The 16,911-nt window shown below is 35.8% G+C and overlaps 3 protein-coding genes across 4 annotated transcripts; 1 reads left to right on the top strand and 2 right to left on the bottom strand.

The window, feature by feature from the left end:
• The first annotated feature begins 228 nt into the window (after positions 1-228).
• Positions 229-5,710, top strand: LOC109210845 (lysM domain receptor-like kinase 3). Its single transcript, XM_019374315.1, has 11 exons — positions 229-254; positions 2,472-3,034; positions 3,279-3,494; positions 3,585-3,724; positions 3,812-3,901; positions 4,152-4,257; positions 4,458-4,609; positions 4,746-4,843; positions 4,954-5,092; positions 5,343-5,441; positions 5,546-5,710. The coding sequence occupies exons 1-11, from the start codon at positions 229-231 to the stop codon at positions 5,708-5,710; spliced, it is 1,794 nt and encodes a 597-aa protein (XP_019229860.1).
• Positions 5,711-5,983: 273 nt separating this feature from the next.
• On the bottom strand, positions 5,984-9,375 carry LOC109210847 (protein rtoA-like). 2 transcript variants are annotated; one of them, XM_019374319.1, is made up of 3 exons: positions 9,291-9,375; positions 8,121-8,183; positions 5,984-7,850 (listed from the first exon to the last, which is right to left on the bottom strand). In XM_019374319.1, exon 3 carries the CDS (start codon positions 7,809-7,811, stop codon positions 6,357-6,359), a length of 1,455 nt encoding a protein of 484 aa, XP_019229864.1. In that variant the 5' UTR covers positions 7,812-7,850; positions 8,121-8,183; positions 9,291-9,375; the 3' UTR covers positions 5,984-6,356. The 2 variants fall into 2 exon arrangements, with proteins under 2 accessions (XP_019229864.1, XP_019229863.1); XM_019374318.1 differs by having other exon boundaries at positions 8,121-8,274; positions 9,291-9,372.
• Positions 9,376-11,753: 2,378 nt separating this feature from the next.
• On the bottom strand, positions 11,754-16,393 carry LOC109210850. Its single transcript, XM_019374322.1, has 3 exons — positions 16,017-16,393; positions 14,092-14,330; positions 11,754-13,627 (listed from the first exon to the last, which is right to left on the bottom strand). The coding sequence occupies exons 2-3, from the start codon at positions 14,317-14,319 to the stop codon at positions 11,975-11,977; spliced, it is 1,881 nt and encodes a 626-aa protein (XP_019229867.1). The 5' UTR covers positions 14,320-14,330; positions 16,017-16,393; the 3' UTR covers positions 11,754-11,974.
• Between the last annotated feature and the right edge of the window lie 518 nt (positions 16,394-16,911).

Here is a 16,911-nt window from a genome sequence, read left to right as displayed (position 1 = left end):
TACAGCGTCCTAGTACTATTTGTCTATGTGTAACTATCTAAAAGAATCCTAAGAAAATATATAGAGGAATTAATATGTACACATTTTACCTACACACTACACACGGTAAAAGAAGCTTCTAGATTTCTAAAACTCTATTTCATTCTTTTACTCAAATGGACGGCCCAGATATGTTCTCTTTTAAAGCAAACAAACGGAGATGAATAGCTTTGGATCTCTGAAGACAAAATGATCCTGTCTTTGGACATATCGTCATTTGAGTTTAAGCCATCTTCTTTACCAAAATTCTTTGTGGACTGGGCTTGGGAAGTTCTGACGCCAATAAAATGGTACAATCCATCCAAACGTTGTATTCATAAAACGATATAGTACAATATAATACAGTACGATACGATAGATTATGAAACGATAAAGGTAATTGTAAAAATATTTACAATAAGCGGTACTTGATAACCTGGTAAAAGGGTAATTAATTTGTTATCACATGTTAGACTGTATTGACACGGAAAAAATTCTTGCACTATCTGCATATATAACACAAATCGTTTGGACATAAACAACCTTAAGATGCCAAGATGTGATTCTTTTGGTGCTCTTCAGCACTAGACTCCAAGAAAGTTAGATAGTAGTAGGGGTGTCAATTTGAGCCTAAATGCATTTGATCCATCCAACTCGTCTAAGGTTAGGTGGGTCAATTGTTGAACTCAACCTATCTTGATCCAATCATTTCAACTCATCTAAGGTTGGGCTTTTTTTTAGCCTAAATTGACCCACGAGTACCTTTGCTGAAGTATCTTTAAAATAATTTTTTTATATGCCATAACAAAGTCTTATTTGATAATTAAACAATTCATAAGAAAATAATACATATTAATTAAAGCTTGGCAAGAATTGGACGGATTGAGCTATGACCCAAATTTTAGCCCAACTCTACCGAACCATCTCAGTCCAAGTTACATTTGGGCGGGTCAAATGACCGGCCCATTTATTGATTCAACCCATTTTGACCCGCCCAAAATCAGCCCAAACCGCCCATTTGATACCCCTAGATAGTACTATAACGTATCATAAATAGTTGGCCGGCATATGATTAACGATGACTTACTGTTAATACCTCTATATGATTTTGCATCCATCTCCTTAAAGCCTAGATTATTTGGTTCGGCGGCACCAAGAAAGTCCACCAAATGTTCCACAAATATTTGTTCACAAATATTGATCAGTACTTATGTTTGACTTTTGGTAGTCGTTAGTCTTCGTTAATATAGTAAGCTTAATGTTGCAATTTGACTTAGGTATTACTATATAGTCGTAGTAAACGAATATATTTAAATAATAGCTGAACTTTAATCTGGTAGAGAACTGAAATTTTAAAAAATGAAGAGCTAAATGAATAATTGAAAGTTGTATAGACTAGTGTTAATATTAGTGTAATGGTGCCAGAAACTTTGAGATTTTCAAAATATATAAAAAATGTTTCAAGTACAAAGGTGAATATGAATTTAGAGTTAATGAATTCGGACTATGGATTGAGTGCGATCTATTATTTATGCGACATTTTTAGTTTTTTTTCATAGGTATATATGATCTGAGAAAAAGCAACTAGTTCACTTAAATCCTCTATAAATCAAAGACATAATTGCTTCTGGTTGCATACATTGTAATGAAATGAGTAGTTATTTGATTATTTCAGATAATTTTCTATTTTCATGAAATGTCCTATCCAATTTTAAATGAATTGGCCTCCTCACTCGGAAACTCCACCTCCACCGCATTGGTTTAAATAGCTTACAATAAAACTTGTAATTTAGCCTTCAAAGCAATTTGCTCTAGAGCAAATTTTCGCTTTTAGCCCGCGCTAAGAATTATTTATATTCGATAGCCGAAAAAATGTATAGATTTTGTATAATTATATAACATACAATATATATATATATATATATATATATATATAAAATTATATAAAAAATATATATTTTTCGGCTATTATTTTGAGAGCGGCTATACAGTGTCATTTTCCCAAAAAAAAAAACAGTAGCAGTAACATTACTTCTAGAGTCTCATATATTTCCATTTGTTCATTGTAAAAATCGGCATGTATGCATTGTAAGCAGTAGAATATTAAAAACCATAAATTCCAACTGATGCAGTATCCTGAAACAGACATTGTAAAATACAATATGATACAATACTATGTTTCAATATATGGTAGTTTACTATTTGAAAAGATAATCATAATATAACTAAGAAGCATTATGTTATGTATTATACGTCAAGGACAAAGCAACAAATAAGCTATGACAAAGAGGAAATACTCACTTAGAATATCATGATCATGATTTTCTTGATCTGATATGCTTTCATTTCACTCCAAAACTTATGGCTTCTTGGGGTTGCATCCTTATTCTTTATTTCCTGTTTCCTCTGATTTCCCCTAAAATTACAAGAAATTTGGCTTCTGATGCACCTACACAGTTAACTAATATCTACCCTTTTCCATGCTCGGATCACATCAAGACGTGCAGCGCGTTCCTCTATCAGCATAATGGCCTATCAAAACAGAATATCACCAAGTTTTACTCTGTCAATGAATCAGCAATTAAGCCGATTAGCTACGATGACAGACAAGACTACCTAGTAACTGTACCTTGTACTTGTAAAGATGTTAATGGAACTGTTGGATATTTCTATGACACAAGTTACAAGCTGCAGCTACTGGACACATTTGCAAATGTTTCTAATGATATTTATAGTGGCCAGGTTTGGAAAGTTGGTGGAGAAGAACAAAGTTACAAAGCTGAGGATGTAGTAACTATGCATCTCTTGTGTGGATGTGTAGAAGATGACCAAAAAACTATAGTGACATATACTGTTCAGCAGCGCGATACGCTATCAAGTATTGGAGATTTACTTGCTTCTCAAGTTAGTGATATAGAGAAGTTGAATCCTTCCTTGACAAGTCCACAGTTTGTAGATATTGGATGGCTTTTATATGTGCCCATGTATAAAAATGGAGTTCTTCTACCAAGTACCGGTTAGTTATACAGTCAAACCTATCTATAATAGCCTCGTTTGTTCCAGATTTTTTTGGTTGTTATAGCGAAGTGCTATTATAGAGAATATATATTATAACATAGCATGGAAATTGGTTCCAAAAGGAAATGACATTTATAGTGAATGGTTGTTATATATCGATGTTGTTATAGATAAGTTTGTCTGTATCTACAATTGTTGCATAGAATTTTACTTTCCACTGCCTCATTTTCCCCATCATTCAGCAGGAAAGAAGCACAAGGCGCACAAATGGACGATACTAGTTGGAATATTATCAGCTGTAACAGTACTTTCAATGTGTACAGTTATGATATTTATTATCAGGAGAAATAGATTGCAGAAACGCGCCAAGGAAGATCGTGCAGCTATTTATAAAAGCTTAAGTACTAACAAAACCATGTCTTTGCAGAAGCAGTACATGTATAAAGATCAAACTGAAGGTTTAATTACTGTTTGTCAATTTGTTATGATGACATGAGAAGATTGAATTATAGAAAAATTAACATGATCAATTGATTCCAACTCTGTAGACATCCCGGTTTTTGAATCAGAAAGGCCAGTAATATACAGTCTTGAAGAAATTGCAGAAGCTACGAGCGATTTTGACGAGTCTAGGATAATTGGACAAGGTGGATATGGGAGTGTTTATTATGGGACAATTGGGAAGCAGGTATATATATAGCACTTCCTTTTGTTTTTATTTCTTCATTTTTGCTCATCAGATGCAATTAAAAGGCAATCACCACACTGATACTAGGAAGTTGCAATAAAAAAGATGAGGTCTAACAAGTCCAAGGAGTTTATTGCAGAGCTCAAAGTCTTATGCACGATCCACCACATAAATGTGGTAAGTAAATCAAATTGTTGGGTACTTACTTTTTGGTGTAACTGGTAAAGTTGTTGCCATGTGACCAGAAAGTCACGGGTTCAAGCCGTGAAAACAGCCTCTTGCAGAAATGCAGGGTGAGGCTGCGTACAGTAGATCCATATGGTCCGGCCCTTTTTCAGACCCCGCGCATAGCGGGAGCTTAGTGCACCGGGCTGTCCTTTTTACTTTTGATGAAGATCCAAAATTTATGAAGAGTTTCATCCTGTAGGTGGAGCTGTTGGGTTATGCCAGTGGGGATGATCACCTCTACTTGGTTTATGAGTATATCCCAAATGGTTCTCTCAATGAACATCTTCATCAACCAATGCTAAAAGGTACTCTTTATAAGATGTAAATTCAACCTTTGTGCTCATTTTGCTACAAGATTTAATGTGACATGTAGTATAACTGAAGTTCACAAACTGTACAAGTTATTCACCCTGTAAAGCACATCGAAAACTAAGATTTCGAAAAGCAAAAAAAGAAAAATTATGCAGAATAATTAGGTAGCTTACATCAACTTGTTGTGAACCAGGTCATAAGCCTCTAAGTTGGACTACAAGAACACAGATTGCTTTAGATACTGCAAGGGGTATTGAGTATATCCATGACCATACAAAATCTCGGTATGTTCACCGTGATATAAAAACGAGCAACATTCTACTGGACGAAGCCATGAGAACTAAGGTGCCTTCTTTCGTCTCCTCCTTCAAGTACACGGATATCACATTTAAAACTTGTACTATATTTTTTTCATCAGAAATGGACTAGAACTTCTTATAGTTTTCATTAAATATACATCCAACAAAGCTTTCTCTTATAGGTTGCAGATTTTGGTCTGGCGAAACTAGTTGGTCGAACCAATGAAGATGAATTCTTAGCGACTCGCCTAGTTGGAACACCAGGATATCTTCCCCCTGAGTAAGAATCTGAATTTACACATTCTTGTTAGTCTCTTTTGTGTTTTTTACAAAGGAATGCCATATTGTCTAGCAATGTCAAATCCATTTGATGTCCCATATATGTTACAGATCTGTGAAAGAGCTGCAGATAACTACCAAAACAGATGTTTTTGCATTTGGAGTAGTTCTTGCAGAACTAATAACTGGCAAACGGGCACTCATTCGTGAAAATGGGGATCCTAACAAGATGAAATCACTCATCTCAATTGTAAGTCAACCATTTAGCAGAGAGAATGAAACACAATCACATCAATGACTAGCAGAGAAAATTGACATTTTTAGAACATGATGGAATAGCAATTTTTATATGAAAAAACGAAAAGAACCCAAAACAAGAATAACTGAGATGTCAGGAGATCACTGTCTTGCTTGTTACAGCTTAAAATTATTTAGGCCTGTGTTTATTTCACCATAGTTAGTGTTTCATTAACGAAAGAGTGTGTCCGCTGAATGGTCAGATTCAAGAAATATTCCAAGATGAGGATCCAGAGTCAGCATTGGAATCCTTTATAGATGGAAATCTCAAGGAATGCTATCCGATGGAAGATATATACAAGGTTGGCCATCTAAATATATCTTGATGTTCAAGTCTCCTACGCCTTTTATAAAGCCAGTAAACTATGAATTTAGAGCTGACATTTACTTTCTAATTACTCTACAGATGGGAGAAATTGCAGACTGGTGCCTAAGTGAAAATGCAATTAACAGACCAGAAATGCGGGAGGTGGTTGTTGCGTTATCTCAAATCAGGATCTCGTCCACAGAATGGGAGGCATCATTAGGAGGAGACAGTGTGGTTTTTAGTGGACTCTTTGACGGGAGATGAAAAGAAGCAAAACTCTTAATTTTTAAGATAGAGTGAAACTTTTACTACTGCAAGCAGTCAATTATGTTCTGCTTATTGATGGAATTTCTTTTTCTTTTTCCTATCTTGTAAAGTTACATAAAATGTTTGATAAACAGGATTCAACATGTTGTTTCTACTTGGCTTCAGAGTCATCCTGCTAAATTTCTGGACCAAATTCTTACAGGCATAAAAAATTAGAATAACAACAGAAACTCTTTCGTTGGACTAGTAATAACCGGTAAACATCCCCTCTTTAGACATAGAGAATTCAAGACTAAGAAGCAAATAACAGCATGTTCCCCTCAACAAAAAAATTTGGACTATGCTTTTATGCAGAATAAAATCCAGTACTTGATGTTAAGAGTTAATACGCTAACAAGCGCCTCAGCTACTGAAAGCATACATGGGTGAGTTACTCATCCAAGAATGTCTTAAGACTCAACCAAATTGACTGTCCTAAGCACTCATTAACTCGATCAGAAATCAAATTTGAGTGATCAATCCCTATGACTAGCTAAAGTAATATAGTCACAACGACAGTAACAACGTATTAGTATCATACAAATACTGCTTAAATTCCTGCACCTCCCTCGCAGACTCCTTTGTCAAAAAGAGAAAAGTAAGTTTATGATCTCCCAATTGCTGGAGAGGATTTTGGATGCTGAAGGGAAATAATAGTTTCAAAAGCACCAACCAATGCCTTGACCTTGCTTCTCCTGGTCTCGGCAAGCTTGCTTGCAGTAACTTCAATCACATTGTTGAACAAACTTGGAGCTTCTTTTGTATCTTCTATAGCCTGAGGCCGAAGATTTACTTTCATAACATCATCTTTAGCAGTACCTGAATGGTCATCAGCAATACATCTTGTCAAGCCTTTTCCTCTAAGATCACCACTTTCATTTTCGCGCTCATGATCTTGAACGGAGACTTGCCTATATTTTAGTCTCCTTGGACTACTGTCTTTCTCAGACTGGGAATCAGTTGTCTTTCCCTTTTTGAACTTGAGCATCTTAGGACTGCAATCTTCATTTTCTAGGCCAACTTGTCCAGCCACCCTTTGAGGTTTTATGTCTTGCTTCTGGTTTGTATTTCCAGTTTGTCTGGTGCTAACGCCTGTTACATCACTGTTAAAAGACTCATTGGCTGAAGTTGATGATAGCGACACCAATGAAGATGAGGAAACGGAAGATTGGGTGGTACCAATGTTTCTTGAGCTACTGCCACCTGAAGATAGAGGAGAGGATGGAGTGCAAAGTGGTGATGAAGCCGTCTTACCTCGTGCTGGACTATATCGATCCAAAGAGGATTCTTTGGCATTACTATTATTTGATTCTCTAAGATGCAACGTCTTCTTTGGAACATTTTCATGATTGATTTGCGCAGTTTTGCTTGGTGTAAGACTAGTCCTACTGTTAAATTGAGATGCCTTTCTTGGAGAGTTGTTACTGGATGTTGTGCTTGATACCTTCTTCACTGAAGATTTTGGAGACAATGATACAGTTGAGGTAACAACACTCTTTTTCTTGCTTAGCTCGGAGGATCCACTGTCCTTCTCTATTTTACAGCTGTGGTTTTGTCTACTGCTTGATCCATCCAATAACGACTCCTGAAATTTTGAAGACCTCCCCGGTATAAATATGTCGCTGTATCTTCTGTGATGTCTTCTTGATGCATTTTCTTCTAAAGGCTTCAGCTTGGAATCACATTGATGATTTGCAAAAGCATCTGCTCTTTTGGTGGATGTTGGGATTTCCTGTCCATTGACATGGCATGTTTTTTGGATCTTGATTTCTGAAAATTGTTTAGTTGAGTTTGCTAGTTTCTTCCTTTCTGGGATTTTTCCTAATGTTGCTCCACTTCTTGTGGGCCGGGGAATCTTTGCCTTTGTTGGAGAATCATGTTCGAAACCAGACTTGCACATATCGTGACAAGAACCTGTTGGAACGCCAAGATAACGTGACAAGACCTTGGATCCACCTATTTCAAATCCTAGGCTACCGGTTGAGTTCCTTCTTACACGACTGACTACACGCTCAATTTTCTCCAGGTTTTCAGGTATACCACAAGACATATCAGCCATTGTACTAAGAGAAGGAAATGAAATCACAAACCAACACCCCTGCAGATAAGTTCAATATGATATAGAGGGTTCAGAGTAAGCAACAAAAATACTTATTGTGATTGTTTTTCTGTTTACAGAAACAACAACAACAATAACAACTACGCCTAAATCACAAACAAGTTGGGATCCGCTATATGAATCCTTAATGTCCATGTTGCTCCATTTAAACTCGTCCAAAACCAATATTAGAATGATACTAAGAATATTTTTTGTTGTGATTGTTTTCTTTTTACTTCCAAAAGATCCAAAACAAAGAGTACTACTCACCAGGACTTGAAAGCAAGAAGTAGCCGAGTGTTGTTTAAACCGTCAACCTCACAGTTTGGCGTCCTAAATAGATAGAAACAAGGATATGTTAACTGGTGAAGATCGGGTGGGGATGCTTTTTCATCCATTGCCTTGTATGACTTAAGTCTACATTCTGTCATAAAATGCAGATAAAAAGGAAAATTATAGACATTTAGTTCCCCATAGTTAATAACTTAATATTCATAACCTACAGTAGCTAAGATAAACTGGAGGATTCACAACAGTCATCACCAAACGAACAATAAATTGAAAAATCCCAATGCTCAAAATTATCACTAACTTTATCGAAAACAACATCTCTACCTTCACAAGGTAGGGGTAAGGTCTCCCTCCTCGAAAGGAAAGAGGGACGAGCGGAACGGCTTCGGTAGCGGTAAGCATTCCCCCACCGGGCTGGTATCATATTCTCTTATAAGAGAGGCACGCCTGCTTTTAGCTCGTTGTTTCACTCTTGCTTTTGCCTTACCTTCTATTATATTAGTAAAGGGCGAATGGGGGGCGTGTGCAATAGTTTTCTTACTCAAGTTGGATAACTTTCAAACAGTTCAAAGGAAAATCTTTCGCCAATTTCATTTATTGAGCGGTCTTTCCTCCTGCATACACTCTGCCCCTCCCAGACCCCACTTTGTGGAATTACGTTGGGTTTGTTGTTGTTGTTGTTGTATTATCGAGGCTGAGAACATGGATCTAGCACAGATTTCTGTATCAAGATTTAATCAACTTATCCATTTTTGACATAAAACTTATATTCTTGCTTGTTCATGACATTCCAACTATAAAATAAAATATTCCAAAATTCCATTCATCTAAACGATAAAAAGCTTATATTCCAAGAACTATATCTCCCAATTGTGTCCTCGCCTTCTTTAGCTTACCCTTAATATCATATTATATTCAAAAAATAAAATCTAAAAATTGAAAGGATGAATATGGCTTGGATTTGAGACATTCATGCAAGTAGCAAAGGTGTTTGCAATATTCAACCGAAATAAAAGATTATTATCATAGAGTTAATAGATACAGAATTGTTTTTGATCATCAAGAAACAAACTCAATTCTACAAACAAGAAGCTTTTAACTACCAAACAAAGAAAAAAAATTAGTTGAAGGGAGGAGCTGAAATTGTACATGTAAGGAAGAGGGACCCCAAACAATTGGTTGAAATTTTATTTCGTGGAAAAGAAAGGAATAAGAAAGAAGAGGGAGGTTTAGAATTATGAAGTTCATGAGCTAGTGTTGGAAAGGAGCTTGATCTTATTATTGTTAGAAATTAGAATTGATAAATTTATGTGAGAACAAGCGTAATTATAGCAAAGGAGATTATTTTTATAGAAAGAAGAAATCACAATAAAATTCCCAAACTGAAAATAGAAAGGTCCTAATCCGTGTGCATTGTAACTTTTAATTCATATTAAACCGTTTGAGTTTTGCAAATCATATAATATACTTTAGTTGGTTTAATTCAAAAGTTTTGAAACTGAACCAAGCGTTTAATAAATCTAAGTTAAAATAGCACGGTCTAGCTAGTTTTCAGACTGGTCATTCAAAAATAGCCAGCGTTTATCAAGTCAATGAAAAATAATCACTATTTTGCTGCAATAATGGTCCAGCATAATATACTGGAGTTCGGTGCACCTGTGTATGAACTTCCATCATATTATGCTGGAATTCCATCACACGGAAAGTTCCAGCATAATATACTGGAGATTCGAGCACTTGTGTATGAACTTCCAGCATATTATACTAGACCGGTATACTTTGCTGGAACTCCAGTATATTATGCTGGAATTCTAGTGTACTTATGCTGGAATGGAGTTCCAGCATACTTATCCTGGAACTCCAGTATAATATGCTGGAGTTCAAGTATACTTATGCTGGAACTCCAGCATAATATACAAGCGTATTTTCCAGGTTTTGAACAGTGTTTTTGCTCAGATTTATCTTTACATGAAAAGTGGCTAGATCTCGATTACTTTTGAAACTGTGCTATTTTCGAACGACAACTTATAAATCTGGCTATTTTTGAATTTCTCCCTAAATCTAACCTAAAGAAGAAAACTTGCCCATAAGTAAAGGAAAAGGAAAATACTTACACGCGTACTTAGGCTTTTATACTAACAACAACAACAAACCCATTAGTTTCCCACAAGTGGGGTATGGGGAGGGTAAGATGTATGCAGCCTTACCACTACCCTGGAAGGCAGAGAGGCTGTTTCCGATAGACGCTCGGCTAGAGAACGACTGAAAAAGAAAAGGTAATTGCAACAAGTAGGAATAATAGCAAGATGAAATAAGATCGAATCCAAGAATACAGTCAAACTCTAGGTGGTAATAGCCATCTATGGATAAAAGATATCATACTAACACTAATGCTAGCAAACCGAGTAAGACAAAGAGAAACGTTCGACTACCTACGAACCTTCTACCCTAATCTTTGACAAACTAAAGTGATATTAATAGTATTATTTAATCATAGTTAAGTGATAAAAGTTCATAAGTAGACACGCGTCTTATATTCATTGATTTAGTGCAAACACATATATTTTGTATTATTATCAATTTTCCTTTTTACAAGCTTTTTTTCTCGGACTAAGGGTGTGTTTGGTATGAAGGAAAATATTTTCCGAAAAATGTTTCCAATTTTCCCATGTTTGGTTGGTTTAAATGTTTTAAAAAACATTTTCCTTATCAACTCATTTTCCCCCAATTGGAGGAAAATATTTTCCTTATCAAGAAAAAGAAAATTATTTTCCAAAACTCCCTCTCAACCTTCCCCACCCCACCCCCTCTCTCCAAAAAAAGAGGAGTATTTTTTTTCAAATTTTAATTTTTCTGTTATCATCCACCCTATTATCCCTCTACCCCACCCCCATCCCGCAAAAAAATTTATTTTTTTACCTTATTTTCTTTTGCAATTTCAAATTTCTATTTTTTCGTTTTTCTGCGCCACCCACCCCACCCACCCACCTCCTCACCTGCCCCCACCCGCNNAAATATATTTTTCAGTTTTAGTTTTTTTATTTATCGGTTTAAAGGTTCAAAATTTTACAAGTTCCAAAGTTATGAGTTCGGAGGTTTATGTGTTTGGAAGTTTACGGGTTTAAAAATTATAAAGTTTACGGGTTCAAAATTCCGCGCTGGAAAGTTTAGCGGTTCCAAAGTTTATGTGAGTTCGGAAGGTTGTTGGTTTGAAAGTTTATGGCTTCATGTTTATTATATCCAAATTATTTATGAATACTCTTGAGAAGTCATTTTCCTTAATTTGCATATCAAACACCGGAAAATGAATAAGATTACTACTTGTTTTTAAAGAAAACATTTTCCGTTATACCAAACACACCCTAAGTTTATAAAATTTTGAATTAGGATATTATGATGAAACTCATTTTTTAAGACACACTCATTGATATTATCCAATAAGTAAGGAAAAATGATGCATTCAGAAATGAACTGGTTATTTTTGAGTTTGGAATTTGGCCCCAGGATACTATTATCTAGCTCCAATTACTTTGGGATGAACACTCCCTGGGGGAAAAGGAAAAAAAGAAACAGTTCATTCCAAACTAATGTGGAGTAATTCAAGAAGTGCCATGAATCAAAATGTGGTTTTTTCTGTAATTAACAACTTGAATGTGAAAACTTCCATAGGCCAAGTGAAAGTATCCTGTACGAATTCTCGGCTAAATATCTGTACATAACATTTCCTAGACAAAAAATGATAATCCTAGCAATCAACTTTCTGTACTATTAAGTCTATAACTTAACTTATGAGTTCATAATATAGGTGGTGTCACCACCATAATCTCCATTAATTACTCATCAGCTAAAAAAGAAAAAGAAGACCACATATAAGACTGAGCTCTCCGAGCCCTTTGCCGCTTTTTTGTCAGCCCCCAGCCTTTCAAAAATCTGTCTGCGATTCCATGCTTGTTTTCGGGAGTGTGCTGCAGGAGTGAGCACATTGTCCTCTTTCCATCATTGGACCGTCTCCTGGCTCTGGAACTCGTCTTACTCGGAGTTTTCCTCCACGTACTTGCTTTGGGAGAAATATTTTTTTCATTTGCCTGATGCAAAAGAGAGTCAACTGCAGGTACTGAATCTCTCAGATTAAGCTTCATAGTCCGACTGCAGTCATTCCTATCAGAAAGAGGTACATCGCACTCAAAATGGACTTCCATGTGTTGTTCAACCTCATTCTCTGGAAATCTTGCCAAAGCAGCAGCAACTTCAGCAAGCAGACCTAGACAGTTATTAGAAGCTTCGGATGGTTCACTGATGGCAGTCTTTGAATACCCCCCAACGGCAGATGATGAAATAAAAATAAGTATATCAGCTGCAACCTTGTCAAGTTCCTCAACGAGATCACTATGGCCTCCTTTTGACAGATGGATTGATGTACTGCTTATAATGTCCTGAGAATCTCCTCTAGGTGGAGAACACTCCTTATTTTCGGGGCTAACAGGACCTTCCACTTCCATATCTCTTTCTGCGGTAGGCGTTGTTGCTTCACTTGACCTAGACGATAAAAACTCTTCTTTGGTGCAAGAGTAAAAGTCAATGCAAATATCAGTTGTTGATGGATTGCTATCAATTCTAGCAGCTTTAAGGTGATTATCGCTGGTACATTTTCTAGATTCAGGTGTAGAATCAGGAACTATGCTACTACTGTCAAGAACCTCAGAAATTTTATGAATCTCTACATTTCTTCCTTCAGGGAAATTAAGATGGGAAATGTTGGAGGTAGACGCAGACTGGTATTCAGACAAATGGTTAGGAGGTGTTAAATTTAAGTCCATGCCTTTCTGTGAACTTGTGTAGTTAGAGACCTTATTGTCTTTAACAGCAGCGATGTGTTCACATGTATTGTCCCTGATTTCATCGTGAATGTTTTGAGATTCAAGTGCAGAATTCTGCCACTCTGATTCAACAGGCTGTACGGGTTCATTTAGGTCAAACAAAAGAGAAGTACCCCTGCAACTTGAGAGAGAAATTGATGAATCTCCAACATTGACTTTAGAATAACATTGAGGTTGAAGCTCTGGGATCATAATATTGGGCCTTATAACAGAATTTTCCTTTTCAAACGGCTCCCCTTCTTCATTGTCAATGTATTCTTCTGGTGGGACTTCAAGATCCAACATTCTCTTTCTTGATATATTGCTCTTTGACGATGATAAGTTGCATTCTTTTGAGACATTTCGTCCTGAAAAATAATCACCGCCTTGTTGCACAGTCTTACCAGTAGAATTAGAAGACTCTTGAAACATTTCTTTACTTGGTGCAAATGGCTCGATGCTTGTGAGGTTTACTATGGGCCAATAACTTTTGCCGGAAATTTCAGACCTTAACTGAGACATAAATGTATTTGGCTCAGCCTGAAAGTGTAAATGATCCACTAGTTTTCTCCTTTTAATCTCATCCATTAATTCCCTTTGTCTTCCATAGACGCGATGGAGTTCCTTAACCTGAAGAGAACACATTTAGATATCTGCTCAATCATGATGCATTTAGTGAATAACCAAGTAATGAAGCACTCTCTCATGGTTACCATTAAGAAAGCCCCAACTTTGATCAGAAACTAAATGCTAACTTACATATAGCAGGCATACACTAGATTTGTCAACAACAATGACTATGCCTTAATGCTCAATCCCAAGCAAGTTGGGGTCGGCAATATGAATCCTGGCTGAATAACTAGATTTGTCAACCGAAAAAAATGAAATGAAGGAGAGAAAGAATCTAGGAAGAAGAATCACCAAATCTAGTAACATCTCAGAAGATTTATTTTAAAACATGAGAACAGGAATAGGTATTTATAAGTATAATTCACTTATATAAGAAGCAAACTGAAGATTCAGTCAAATATAGACACTTTTGTAGAAGATGACTATAATCTGTTTCAATGACATTAAACAGCTCAGATGAGTACCTGATATCTAAACGCTGCTTCATGCCTGAGTATCATCTGTCTCAATATTTCCTTCTGATGAACTAAATCCTGGTTCTGGTTCACCACGAATTGAGGCAATGAAATATTGAAGCCTCTGCTACTGTTCCAGGTAATATCATTGTGGGATATTGACCTTGAATTACCACTCGAGGCTGCATTATGATCTCTTGGGTAGTAGTATTCTGGGATATATCTAGTGCACTGCATCTTTCTACCCTCTGAAACACAAAACGATATAGAATTAAGAATGTAGCATGATAATATAAAACAGGATATCGCACATTTGCTCAACAATAACAAATAAAATAGGATAGTGCACATTTTCTCGAGATAACTTCTATTTGATGTATTTTCTCTCTCCTTCAAGACTCCAAAAGGAGATAAATTATTTTCTTCTCAACATTCTCCTATTTGCTTCCCAAATCAAACAAAAATGGACAACTTCACTCATTTCACTCCCCTCTTTTTTTTTCTCCCTTGCCCTTCTCTCCCCTGGTTTAGACAAAGTTGAGCCATCCAATAAATCTAGCAGAACTTTCCAGCGTTGTAAGCGAAAAGAATTTGCATGAACCTATCAGTTTCATTACAGTTTTCACAACAGAATTTGGAAAAGAAAAAAAAAAAGATAAATTGGCATCACAGATATGGAGAACTTAAGGATATATGTCTTTGGACTCATAAGAGTGACCAACAGTTGACAGTAGACTATTATAACAAAGTTTCTTGTTCTCAACACCAAAAGATTTACTTGTCATGCTATGAGTTTCGTGTGACAAGGAGCATTATATCGAAAAGAAGTTCAACTGTTGTCATGAATATGCAATCTCATATTAAACTAAAGGACGCGTGCTAAAATTCTCCATTGTGTTCTCCACTTCAAAATGGATACAGAGTCATATCTGGGCTCTGATGAAGGAAGCATGAAACACTAATTCTGATAGAACATCCAAGAGATTCGGCTAAAAGCAATCTATCGTATGGAGATGTATGTGCTTCAAACTAGTGTTAGCACCTTAAAACTGATATCTTTCTTTTTTCTTGGATAAAAAAACTTGCTATGAAGCAAGTACTTGATTTTGATTTCAAAAGGAATTCACTCCAGCCTAATAAAGAGCATAGTCTGCACATATGCAAAGTAATTATAATGAAGTATAATTAACGATATACTTGATTGGCAATAGGAATTGGTTTTCGAATGAGAAGTAGTCATCACTTTTCATGTTTAAATATAGCATTTCGTGGTTGTTTCAGATTCAATCGGAGTCATTTGCCACAAGTGAGAGTTCAAAAAACATAAGCCGAATAACAAGATCCGTAAACTCATCCAAACTCAATTTACAAAGTAAATGAAGGAAATGTGGAAGCACACAACAATTCAGCAAGCAATAACAGTGAAAGCACTTAACAGTGTAGCCTTAGCACAGATATTGAAAAAGAAAAGCAGGCACAATTTGAAAAAGAAAACAAAATCACAGTAGTACCTTGAATAACCCAATTAGAGTAATTAAGAACTTGTTGGAGACAACATCAGAAAACCCCATCTGACTCAAAAATTTGGAAACATACATCATAGTCTTAAGATAAAGAATTGAAAATGCAAGCACTTTGAAACCAAAATTCAGAACAAAATCATTGAAAAGGGTAAAAAGATCACAATGCACAGATCTAAAGACAGAATCAACAGTCACAAAACTTGCAGACGCAAAAGGCAGAGATAAAGACAAGATACTCAAATAGAAAGAGAAGAGAGATGAAACAACACCACCATCCCAATACAGCAAATATACACAAACAAAGATGCAACAAGGAGAGGATAAAACATAAAAAAAGAGGACCTTTACAATAGAAATCCACTAAGATTATCATCAGAAAATAAGACAATGAACAGAATTTCAAGAAATTACCTAAGACCAAGTCTTTTAAAATGCTCAGCTCAAAATACAACCAGCAAAATATCACTCATTTCAACACTAGCTCCAGCTCCTAGCTAACACCAAAGGAATCCAAGAAACCCCATCAACCAGAAAGAGGAACATTTACAAAAAAGAGTCTTTAAAGCCAAGAAAAAAGGATGCTTGTTAGATTGTCCAAAGTCATGGCAAAAATCGAAATGCGGAAAGGATGGAGTATTTTGGATCTGGTGGGGCCACTGTGTCTTTGTACAAAGAAGAGAGAGAAGAATAATTAGTACTAACTGACATGGGAAGAGAGAGACATGGAATTTGTCAACATATTTTGGATCTATCTTTCCCATTTATATCTATTCTTGGATTTGAAAAATGGATCATCTTTTTAGATTCTTTCCACTATCCTTGTCCTCTTGCCATGGACCAATACTAACTACTTAAAATTCTTTTCTCCTTTAAATAATCACCAAGAAGAATTAAAACTTATTCCTTTTTCTTCCCACCTATTCCTTTCTTTCCTTGTGCAAGTACTCCATATTTTGGAGGGTAATAAAATTGTTAGCGATAAAAATAGTGTATAAAAGTTAAAGAATGTAGAGGGTATTTTTGTAAACAATTCAACTATTTTAGAAATTATGCAATACTTTAATAGACAAAATCAAACATTGGATAAGAAATAATTTCAACATAACTGTGATAAACAATGTATGGAAGAATCAAAGTTGGTGTCTTATTCCATGAAGTGATACATATATATACATGTACATAGGATCCTAACTATGGAAAGAAGTAAAAGGAAAATCCTAAAAATCTGCTATCAAATCTCAATACTTATTCTATTTATGTATAGTACAAGCAATCTGTCTAACTTCATTCTTTATGTATACATTCA

This window comes from Nicotiana attenuata, unplaced genomic scaffold, assembly GCF_001879085.1.
Source record: "Nicotiana attenuata strain UT unplaced genomic scaffold, NIATTr2, whole genome shotgun sequence".
NCBI classification, from domain to species: domain Eukaryota; kingdom Viridiplantae; phylum Streptophyta; class Magnoliopsida; order Solanales; family Solanaceae; genus Nicotiana; species Nicotiana attenuata.
Note: the sequence above shows the minus strand (reverse complement) of the source record. Positions and strands in the feature narration are given on the sequence as shown.